Source organism: Tauraco erythrolophus, chromosome Z (genome assembly GCF_009769465.1).
Source record: "Tauraco erythrolophus isolate bTauEry1 chromosome Z, bTauEry1.pri, whole genome shotgun sequence".
Taxonomy (NCBI): Eukaryota; Metazoa; Chordata; class Aves; order Musophagiformes; family Musophagidae; genus Tauraco; species Tauraco erythrolophus.
In genome coordinates this window covers 39821864-39834082 of record NC_141496.1, presented here as the reverse complement: position 1 = coordinate 39834082, position 12219 = coordinate 39821864, and the positions used below count along the sequence as shown (strand labels likewise).

The window sequence follows — 12219 nt, the reverse complement described above, 5'->3', positions numbered from 1 at the left end:
TTTGCCCATTACACACAGCTTCCTTTAGAATTTATCTAGCATTAGAAACTGTAAGAGGGTAACAGGCTACTGCTTCAGGTTCATTGCGCTAAACGTTAATTTACATTTCCTAAAAATGGAGTTTCTGGTTTCGTAACTTTCCACTTAATCTCTGCCAAACATTGACACTGTTTTTCAGGATCCATCCTCTGGACCAGCTGCTTCGTCACACAGACCAACACAGAAAAGATCCCATATGTAGACCCCTCACATTAGGATCTGGGAAGAAACTGGTGACACGGTAAAGAAAGTAAAAACTCAGAGTAGGCTGTTGTTAGCGGAAGCATTTCTCCCAAAACCAGAAGGAAGGCTGCCAGAAACTTACACAATTCAGAGTGGTCTGACTTTCTGTAACCTTCCACAAATGCTTACGAAGTATATCCCTGACCATTACTGAAGCTGTGCAAAAATAACATACGAGATTTCTGCCTCTCCTCTTCTCTCAACAGAAACTCTTCACTCATGTAAGGGTCAGGCAGTATTTGTTTCTGAGAGTGTATTTCACGCTTGAAGAACAAGACAGTGCTCTGATGTAATGAACTACTATGCAGCGCATGAAGTGTGAGTTTGTGGAGGTCTGTATCCTTGTCAAGTCAAAACAGTTTTTCTGCAGAACACTTAAAAGCACTTTTTCTCTAGAAGTATCATCTCCCTGAAAAAATTTAGATTTTTCTGTTCCCAGGTGTGTTAAGGAGAAAAGTCTTCAGAAAAGGGAAAAAAAAAAATCCTCAAGATTTAAACTTCTGTTTTGAAATTACAAAGAATATTTTTATTTTTGCTCTTAACTGAAAAGAAAAATAAAACACTTGGCAAGTTTTCTGAAAGTTATAGACCAAAGTGTATTTTAAGAGAAAAATGAGAAGAAGGCAATGCTAGGTGCTTAGTACACATTAATCATATCACTTAATTAGCTTCTACAAAGTCCTTACATACTATGGCTGTCAAAATTACAGAACAGCCTGCATGGGATAGGCACTAATAGATTAGGTCATTAACTCTAAAAAAGAACAACTTGTTCAAACCTGATGCCATGGGCTGAGAATTGTAAACACATTTTCTCCATTGGTCCGATCTTCCTTCCAGGTAAGAGCAAAGGGAAGGAAGATTTCCCTGGGAGCAAAGTCCCAGGTGGCAGACATAAGCCTGGTCTGGGTAGAAGCCTTCACAGCTGCCTGGCAGCTGTCTCCACGGAGACAGTGGATTTGCCAAGTAGAAACGTGGAAGCAACAGACCATTAGCCATCCTCATCCAGTTCATCTCCTAGTAAAGACATATCTAGGGGGCCAGTGCTAAATGATTTTAATTCTTTTCTCTAGCTCATTTAATAAAGCTCACCACTCTAAAGCAGCCCAAAAGCTACTGTAACACTGACTTTTTCATTATCCATTAAAGTTACATTAGCTTTCTACTCCTGTGAAAATAATTCTGCTCAAGTCCCTTAGCGCTATTCTTTCCAGTTCTTTTTCAATGTATAAATTTTACAGACTTCCTAACCCCTCTGGTCTTTACAGAAGAAAACTGACTTAAGATACATTGAAGGGCCTTTGTGTTTTCACTCTGCAGTGAATAACAAACAGTAACATCGGCTTCATTTTTCAGAACTGACAAAACCCAGCACTCTCACTGCACCAGTTTCAGAAAACTTCATCAAACAGCACTTTGTGCCTGCTCTCCAGCAAGAAAAACGAACAAGCAATCCTGTATGATTTTTCCCCACGTATTTGGGAACTGCTCAGAAAAACCATGAATGGCAGCCAGTGCAAGAACTTGAATATTGACAAAAATTATGCCATGCACACAAAGGTAACTTTTAAGAAGAGTGTGTCTGACACACCCAAGGGACATACGGACAGTTCAACTTGCTCAGCGCTGGTACACAAGATGCTCAAGTACCATCTTTCACTACTCCTGTGGCAGGTTCAGTGGGAGGGAAGCACGTTCTTCACGTGTTAACTATACCCATTAGTGCAAAAGGTTTTCCCATAAGTATATCAGTATCACCTTTTTTAACTAACAGATGAAAATGCCAAAGCTTAGCCCAATTCACATATCATGAAAACACCATAAAAGCAAAGAGCTACAGCAATCACTAGATAATCATTATCGTCATTAAAATACAGCCACAGGACTTCATATTCACTGCTTCATGACTTTTACTGAAGTCATTTGCTGGGAGCGGAGAAATCCAGGCCACAATGAGGGCTCTGCCATTTGAATAATTCTAGCGAATGAGAAAACACGTTTTCAGCCTGTCCTAGTTTTGGCTGGGATAATTTTCTCCGTAGTAGCTAGAATAGCACTGTGTTTTGGATTTAGCATGTCATTTGGTATGAGAAGAACGTTGATAACATACTGATGGTTTTAGTTGTTGCTAAGAAATTAAGGATTTTTCAACTTCCCGTGCTTTGCTAGTGTGCAAGTGCACAAGAAGCTGGGAGGGAACACAGCCAGAGTGAAGGACCCAAAATGGCCAATGGGATATTCCACACCATGCAATGTCATGCTTAGTATATAGATGAGAGTTTACCAGGAAGCTGACTCTCTTTCTTCTGGGATGGAGGCTTCAGGATTTCTGTCCTTTGGGATCGCTAGCCAGGGATGGGCTGGGCACGGGTCAGTGGGTTTCGAGCAATTGCATTGTGCATCACTCACTTGTAAATTCTATTATTATTGTTGTTGTTGTTATTATTATAATATTTCATTTCAGTTAGTAAATTGTTCTTATCTCACAAGTCTCTTTACTTTTACTCCTCTGACTCTCTCCCCCAGTCCCCGGGTGCAGGGGAGGGTGAGCAAGTGGCTGCGTGGTGTTTGGTTGCCTGCTGGGTTAAAATGATGACACAGTCCTAAGGATGTGGTTGCACTAGCAGTTATTCCAACCTTAATTAAAACAGTTCATGTTACTTCCAGCATGATGCACACACTGCTTAACCTGCATGCCCAGAGCAGCTCAGCAGAGACGACAAACTATTCCTGCAAGCTGTGGTACAGCCAAAACCACATTAAAGCACCCTAGAATGATGCCTAAGGAAGGCTGCGTGTGTTAAAGTATCTCTACCAAGAGATATTGCTGCAAAATGCTACTAAAGACCTCAGGAGCAAATGTAACATATGTGGAAAGCAGCTTCCTTAAAAGAGTCTTTACAAATTTGCTTCCACAGTTTAAAGCCACAATGGAACATATGCACACATTTTTTAAATAAAAAGATTTGTGCATTTGTAAAGTCAAGATTATTACTGTTTTGCAACTAAATAATCCCTTTTAGTATAGGCTACATTTCTGACAGTGAATAAGAATCTAGCTGTTAGTTTACCACTTGTCTTCATCAGTTTCTTAAGTAACTCTGGCAATTGAATCAAGGAGATTTTTCTCCTCCTCAGCTCCATCTGTTACCTGAATCCATGGCCATCTGTCATTTTCTGCGGCAGTCCAAGCATTCACAAGGCCCTTCTTATTAAGTCGTGCATAGTATGGATACCATTTCTGGAGTCCAAAGAGAGCTCGGTGAGTGGATGATGCAGTAATTTGTTGGTTTGACACAATTCCTCCTTCTATCCCTAGTGGGCCAGAGCATCCTGCAAATGGAAACAAGAAAAGAAATGAACACAACTGAAATGATCAATTCTTCTGAGTCCCAAGTGGCTGTAGTTACAAATAGTATACAAATAGATCCAAAACGTCATGTCACATATGTCATTAGAAGAGATTTAAAGCACTCGAGTAGCAGCATCTTTTTGTAGAATTGAAAAAAAAAAGTACAAGAATATTGCTTGCAAATAACTATTCTCATTGCAAAATTAATGAAGTAGGTTAAGTTCTCAGTTTTTTTCAGTTCTACCTGAAGAGTTGTGAGCTTGGGGTTTACAGATGATGCAATGAAAGAAAATGATCTTTAGATTCAAATATTGAAATAATTGCTAAAAGAAAATTTAAAGTTCTATAATTACTGAAAAGTTCCCTATTGCTGTTCTTGCAATAGAGGTTAGCATTTAACCAATACACTACAAATTGTTATTGCAGTTATCTTTAGAAATATGAAACTAGACACGTGATATTGTTCAGTTACATTAAAAATAGTTAAAGGTCTTATATATTTAATGAGCAAGCCACAAAGTACATATTTAACTATAATGTCCAAGTGTTCATAATTTTACCTGTGGTATTCATCATTACTTTATTCTCCTGAAATACTTGTAGGTGCAAACTTTTTTGAAGTCAAGATATTTCCCTGTACATTGTTTTCTGAAGCCAATCCATTTGGGTACAGCAACAAGAGCATTCCATTATTGTGAGCAATTCAAACAGAGAAAATTTTGAAAATTCATTATATATAAATGATTGCCAGTCTACCTCTATTAAATACCCCCAACTACTTTCAAGTAAATGAGATTTTTTTTTTTTCAACTCAAATCTGATGCAGAGTATAAAGAGAAGCTTATTGAAGGAGCTATTGTAGCAGCTGATCTTGCTCAGTTGCCCAAAAGATCTTCTGCTTTGTGGGTCAATTGCACTTCAGCAATCCTGAACGCAACAGGACAGACATTTACTTACACTTTAGGTTTTCTCGGAAGTCTGGTGGTGTTTCACCACAAGTGGTGCCCAAGAATGAACTCTGAAATGGTACTGCTATGAAATCCTTACACCACATGGGCAGAAAGTCACAAATAATTTAATTCCTCATTAATTTAAAGGCACAGAGAAGAAAAAGTGACCAGTGCAATTTGCTCCTCTAGGCAGAAGCTGACACAGGGAGACGGTGCTGGGAGTCACTGGCAACACTCTCCCTGGGTATCATGTGTCACTGATAATGGAGACGAATATAAACTAAATAGCAGTTTTAAGTTGATTATGGAGCAAGGGCCATGGACAAGCTTATGCCTGCACTCTGAAAACAGAAATCAAAACCCCTACACAGGTAGGGTTCCGAATGTGTTCCTTCTTAAATGCAAAAATTGGCTTATATGCTTCCATGAAATCCTGCCCCACTGAAAATAATGGCTGACTTGCATCATACGATGACTTCATCCACATTTTTAACAGTCCACGAAGCTCAGCTAGAACCAAAAATCCTAGTTTTACTTCTCTGCGTCATGCATCACCCAATAATAAAAGCGGTGTATTCAGCACTTGACTAATAACTCTGTTCATGCAGCATAAAATAGAACAAAATGCAGCTCTCTACAGCTGCTGTGCCAGCTGTGTAGTAGTGCCAGAAGAAAACAAATTGTCACCACCATAGGCAGGCACAATACAGGAGTATTCAAAAAATCCCACATATGTTGGAAAAGTGCCATTTTTCAGTGTGTTATCAAGCATTACTTAAAAATAGAAAGACCTGTTCAGACCTTAGCTCTGCTTCTGAAATCTTTTCATCTAATCAGAATAAATTCCTTTGGTGTATAAACTGTCATATCTGCTTGCAAGCCAGAGGTAAACTAGTCTTCCTTCCTAAGAAAATTGCATATTTTCAAAAGTTTCTTACATTTACTTATTAAAATATCTTTGTCATTTTGTAATGGAAAAGAAAGTGCACCAAATGTGTCTATATGTACGTGTAACTCACAAACACACACACATACATATAGGACTGGTTCCAGCTTACCATGAAATTAACCACCCCTAACAGTGAGTATCTTAAGTTGACAACTATTTAAAAATAAGAGATATGAGAAAACAAAAGAGAGGTTTCCAAAGGAGCTTAAAAAGGAGGCATGGCATGTGTTTTAATGCAGGCGTGGAGAATGCAGCTGTACTCTGTCTCCTCATGGTGAGGAGCACAGGGACGAGGACCTGCCAGTCCTGCTGGCGTTACTCAGTGACTTAACGGGAAAAATGTGTGCAAGAAGACAGGGCCCCAGAATATATCAGGGCCAATTTTGACCGGGGTCCAGAATAAGGGTCCAGAATAAGGTCCAGAATAAGGCTTTAGCAGATAATTTTCAAACAAAGAACTTGCATTTGATGCCAAGACCCTTAATCTCCTATAGCCATGACAGCTTTGGCAGACCTAGAAGAGATGTGGATGTCCATTTTTTTTTGCTTATCAGGTTCTGTTTAAGGTGCAGAACTTTGCGGAAAGTTTCGATTTGAAGGCATGTTAGTTCTCATGCTTGAGATGTACTGAACGGTATTTGAAATACGTGTGAATTCCTTTCAAGGGAAAGGTAAATCTTCCTTTCTAGACTGAAGGCAGTTAAATTACCAAGTACAGCACTTTACTTTGTCAGCTATGACCATATATGGTCAGAAGTCATAGATTTCATAGATTTCATAGATTTCTAGGTTGGAAAAGACCTTAGAGATCATCGAGTCCAACCATCCCTAATCCCCATTAAACCATATCCTCAAGTAGCTCATCCACCCTATTCTTAAACACATCCAGGGATGGGGACTCAACCACCTCCCTGGGCAGCTTATTCCTTCCTTAGCTTTAGGAGGATTATTCCTAAAATCCAAAGCAAATCTCTACCTTTAGGGAACAGATACTGCATTGTACAAGCTTATTTTAATTGCAGTTCCAGTCTTGTTTTGTCATGTTTGTCAGTTTTTCAATATGAGTTAAAAACAAAGTTTACCACTCCTAAAAGTTAAAACTACCACATTAGAGATATTTCCTACTTTAGTGTTCAGTTCAAGCATAACATGAGATGCACAAGAAATATGAGCCTGGATAATAATTTCTAAACAATATTAGCCTTACAATGTTGCATATATGTACACACCACTAAGATCTGTCTTAGAAGACCATCATTTTTCACAAACCTGAAGGACATTGGACTGTTCTCATAAGGTGGGAAACTTGGATTAAGCTTTAGCTTAAGTGCAGGTCCAAACCACAGCACTTGCAATGCAATCCTGCTCTGACCATAGCAGTGCTGATGAATTGAGCAATTTCCTAGGCACAGGCCTGGCAGATGGCCCTTGAGGACACTCACCCAAGGCTACCTCTTCCTGAGACTTAAGATACCTCCACACACATCATGAGGGCTTTTTTTTGAGTAGTCTTACCTTGAACTTGACCACATTGAATTTAACCTGTGGTTTCATAGCCAGGTCAATCTGTACTTCAGGGTATTTTTAAAGCTCTTTAGTCCATTTTAATAATGTTAAATACATTTCTTAAATTTTCAGAAGATTTTGCTATCTTTCTTATTTGCTAGGACTCTGTGAGTAAGCTCCTTCCACTGTTAAAACTGCCCATTTATCCACCCTTTAGTTCTTCATTTTTAATCAGACACTATTCTACAAGAAAACCTTTCAATTTATTTTCTTTTATCAGTTGAAAGGAAATAGTTGAGCATATTTTTTGATAGTCAAATACCGCAAAGAAGATGGACTTCCCTTAGCCATAAGCTCATTAATTTCTTCCAAATACTCCAATAGATTTGTGAGTCATGCTTTCTTCTTACAGAATCTCTAAGAAGGCTATTACTCTCTAAATTCCCAAGAAATCTACTTTGCCTGAAAACTTGCAGCTGAATAATCTACCTCTGGTTCCATCAAACATATCAGTAAAGGACTGCCTACAGACTAGCTTCTGCGTAAGATATTCAATTTGAGACACAAACAATACTTTCCTTCAAGTTAAGATATAAATTATTTCTTATAGTGCTTAAGGGCTGTGATATGCCATTGACTACAAACAATGAAGGAAACAAGCCAATGCAGCTTTTGGAGATTGTTTGTCTTTTAAGTAAAACTGAGATACATATTTTGCAGCACCAGTACAAGCTGTATTATATTTTGTTGTTATACATCTGCTTCTATTAAATCCACAGTTCATTTAACAAAAATCATGACAGTCTGGGAAACTGCAGTCTCCAAGGGAGTAATGGTATCACTACAGTGACTCTGTACAATTCAGTCTGGTCAAAGTCAGTGATTAAATAGAAAACCATTTTTATTAGTTAATGCTGACACACTGGGGTATGCCAGTCAGCTTGATGTAAGAAAGTAAAAAAATAGCAATTAAAAAGCTACTTGACAGGTTCATGATACAGATTCACAAGGAAGATTTTGTCATCTGGAGCCATTATTTTAGTGTCATTAAATAGTAAAATACTAACTCAAGCAATATTGTTTTTCATCCTACAATGACAATTGGTATGCACTAAATAAAAGCCTATTGATGCTTCTCTTGTTCTCACCAAATACAAACCTATGCCCACAATGCCCCATGAAGACAACAGAATGCAAAGGTGTATCAAGAAGCTACATGACTGTGAATGGATCCAATGAAGGACAAGAAAAGTCAACAACACAGGAACAGTGAAGGACTCATTTGTATCTTTTCAGTACCCCCTGCAATTATCCTCACCAACTCACGTGAAGATGGCATGGTTATGAAACCACCTTGAAGGCTTCTTTTACAGTTTCAAACTTAACTAGATCTGAAACGTTAGGTACCATTTTGCACCACAAAGCAAATAATCGTTGGTCCAGATTTCACTTCTAGACCAAGTGTATGGAGATCAAACAGCCCTCCAGACAAAAGATGAGTTCTATGATTCCATCTTTGCAAAAATAAATCCCTCCAGCTGAACAAAAATATTTGTGCAAAAAGAAATAGAAGAAGATGACCCTCTCCAGTTGGAGAGGGTCCAGAGGAGGGCCACGATAAGAGGGCTGGAGCACCTTTCCTATGAGGACAGGCTGAAAGAGTTGGGGCTGTTCAGCCTGGAGAAGAGGAGGCTCCGGGGTGACCTTATAGCGGTCTTCCAGTACCTCAAGGGGGCCTACAAGAAAGATGGGGAGAGGCTGTTCAGGAGGGCCTGTTGTGATAGGACAAGGGGTAATGGTTTTAAAATAGAGGGAGGTAGATTCAGGTTGGATATTAGGAAAAAATTTTTTACCATGAGAGTTGTAGAACACTGGAACAGGTTGCCCAGAGAGGTGGTGGATGCTCCATCCCTGGAGATGTTCAAGGTCAGGTTGGATGAGGCCCTGAGCAACCTGATCTAGTTGGAGATATCCCTGTTCCTTGCAGGGGGGTTGGACTAGATGACCTTTGAAGGTCCCTTCCAGCCCTAACCATTCTATGATTCTATGATTCTATGACAGTTAGCTTAGTGTGTTTTACATTGGTATCTTTTCATAGGTAAATCAGAATAGGGAAATATGTCACCGATTCCCCCTCCAATAGGGGAAGGACAAATCATTTAAAGATAAAGAATTACTACCGTGGGAGATAATAAGCAGAAAGCACAGGGTAAATATGTTATTGAGTGTATTCAATCTGGACTTCTACATTTATGTCAGTCCACAAATTAAGGAAAATCTCCAAACAGTTTAAAAATGGCTTGAAAATGTGAGGATTATGCCACTGCAAACAGAAGAAAAAGATTTCTTGATGTTGATGATGAAACATGCCTGATTTTGCAGCATGAGTATATAGCTTTTATTTCCTCTGTTGGTTTGTCTCTAGCTAACGTCATCAAAACAAACAGATGCAAAATTGAAGGCATGCAGAAAACAAATCTGCTTTAGACATCTGCAATCCTGTCTTTCTCCAAGCACCTCATTTTCTGGACTGAGATTACTCTGGCTGTGTTTAGCATAGCACAGTAATTGTGCTGAACACTAACCCTGACAATGGGATTACAGATGACCTCTGATATTGCAGTAATTAATGCTGACACATGTATAACCTCTCCAATATGCAATCTAGGCTTCAGCTTTCTATTTCTTTTTTTTGTTTTGTTCCTCCTGCCACCTACACATCCTTGCCCTGTTTGTTTTGTTGAGGATAGCTTTCTTCAGATTAACAATGAATTTGTTTTTATAGGAACTGGTTAGATGGATACGGACAATCATTTAGCAGTCTGCTGTTAAAGTGCCCATCCACATGCAATGTATGAAGTGATGCTCCTGTAGGGCTTGTTTTCTCACAACCACGACATGATAATGATAAAATCCTCTCTTCTTTATATATACCACCTAAAGTGCTTTTGCAGAGAGGTGACTGGGAGATACAGCTTCCTTTCCTACTAAAGGTGTCAGTGAACCCTCTCATGGTTCTGGTGAGACGATGGTCCGCAATTGCCAATTTCACCATTGCACAATGGGATTACAGATGACCTCTGATATTGCAGTAATTAATGCTGATGTATGCACAAGCTCCCCACCATGCAATCTAGGTTTCAGCTTCCTTTCTTCTTGTTCCTTCAGGTAGAGACTTAAGCTCCCTGATTATAAGCATTTTCCCACACTGGCCTGCAATCTTCAGGGTGGGATCACGTTCCTCTGATGGTCATCCAGATGGATTTTCTACACTGAGCAAGTCTCCAAAAACTTATACTTCCAGTATAGCGCAGGAGCATATGGAGATGACAGCTCAGACACTGAAAGCAGATTAGGTCTTTTTTATACAGTGCTGTGTCTGAAATGGAGGGTTGTTATTCAGGACTAATTTGCTTAGTTCTAGTTTGGCAATTTCTCCATTCTGCTCTTTGAGTAGAATGGATAGGATTATAATTTCCCTACAAAAAGCACAGGGATTAACGTCTGGGGAACGGCAACATACAGCACAGTTGAGGAAGGGACCCATCCAACAGGAATAAAATTAAAGGAAGATAGAACTTCCTATTTGGGAACTCCCTAAACTGAAGATTGCTGGAAGCTGGGAAAATACAATGGGAGAACCGTCACTTAGTGTTCGTCCCTTTTCTTATACTCATTCATTAAGCATTCACTTCAGATCACTGTTCAAGGCAGGACTATTGGACTGTTGTCCAACCAAGCATGGTTATTCTTACGCACAAAAAGAAGGGTACGTCTAAAATCTCCTATCTGCAAAGCTGTAATCAGAAAAAAACACTTCTTCTAGTATTGCTCCATGAAGTTATTGTTCCTGCTACGTTTTGTGCTGAACTCCATCATATTAATGTTATTGACAGCATCTCTACACATGTTCAAAATGTTTTTAATGGAACTGGCCTGGGAAGAGGTCTTACAGAATGAAAACATGCTGTTTGTGGATCCCTATCAGAGAAATCAGTTTCAAATGATCTGGAAAAGTCTTCATCCCAAGATATGCCAGCTACAATACAGCCACGCCATTCCTGACAAATGTTTTTTTCAAAAGTTCCAGTAGCGAACATTCAACAATCCCATGTGGCGTTTCGCTGAAGTCCAATCTGAATCATTTTTATTCCATTTTTTATTTGTTGTCCTGATTCTACAAACACGGACAACAACGTCCTCTTCTTAAAACAGGCTTTAGTGTATCTATCTGCCTCCTCTTGTTCTTTTTTCTACCTACAGGTGTCAAATAATCACAATTTACACTGAGCACATGGCATAGCATAAAGTGTGAAGGAGCACAGCTCTCCCTGCTGTATGGATTATTGGTCTAACTGGAGGCACACACAACCCAAAACCCAGGGGAGAGTTTAGAACCCAGAAAAATGATTGGCTGAACCTTGACTGTGATGCATCATATGGCCAATTTACAGCTACGGCAGAAAAGTACCGTCACTCCATGGCGAGTTCAGAAAGGACAAGCACCATTTTCTAACTACTGAATACAAAATACTTCTTCAGAGTTTATATCATTATTCGAGTGACAGCATTCAGCAGTTCACTGATACATATTACCTTTCTTTTACTTTGTTTTCAAGCAGCAATTATCATTTTTTTAAAAATATTAAATCATATTGCAGTAAGGAGTTTAGTTTCTCAAAAACCTCTGCATAGCTCTCATAGAGAAATATATTCATCTTTACATGAAAAATTATTTTTACTTTTCTAGCTGGCACTATGAAAAATAACACTTTCACCATGTTTGAGTAGTGACATTAATCAATTACACATAGCTCCTAACCACGTAAAAATTACTAAAAATAATTTGAATAAAATAGAAATTATGGAGTAACATTAAAAAAATTTATCTCAAGAATTAACCTACATTCATATTACAGAAGTTAAATTCATAGAAGCTTTCAAGCTGCACTACAAAATTATTGACATATATGTAGTCATACACACTTAAGGAACAGCAGACACAGAAATCATAGACCCTAGCTGCCACATAACAGTAATTGATTGTTTTTATTATCTTAGGTTGCAATGACATGAAAAGATATGTGACTCCAAGTTCTATTTACCAATCTCAAGATTTTTTGGTGGATCTGGACTTGGGCAGCTGCGGGTGGAGGAGCTGCAGTTGTGGATTTATTAAT

General features: G+C 38.8%; 1 protein-coding gene across 1 annotated transcript in view; it reads right to left on the bottom strand.

Annotated features, from left to right (window-relative positions):
* The window catches only part of EDIL3 (EGF like and discoidin domains 3), a 273150-nt gene that overhangs the window by 77086 nt on the left and 183845 nt on the right, over positions 1–12219 (bottom strand). The window contains exon 6 of the mRNA XM_086629011.1: positions 3434–3615. Coding sequence (XP_086485137.1) covers positions 3434–3615 — 182 coding nt within the window. The remainder of the gene's footprint in view (positions 1–3433; positions 3616–12219) is intronic.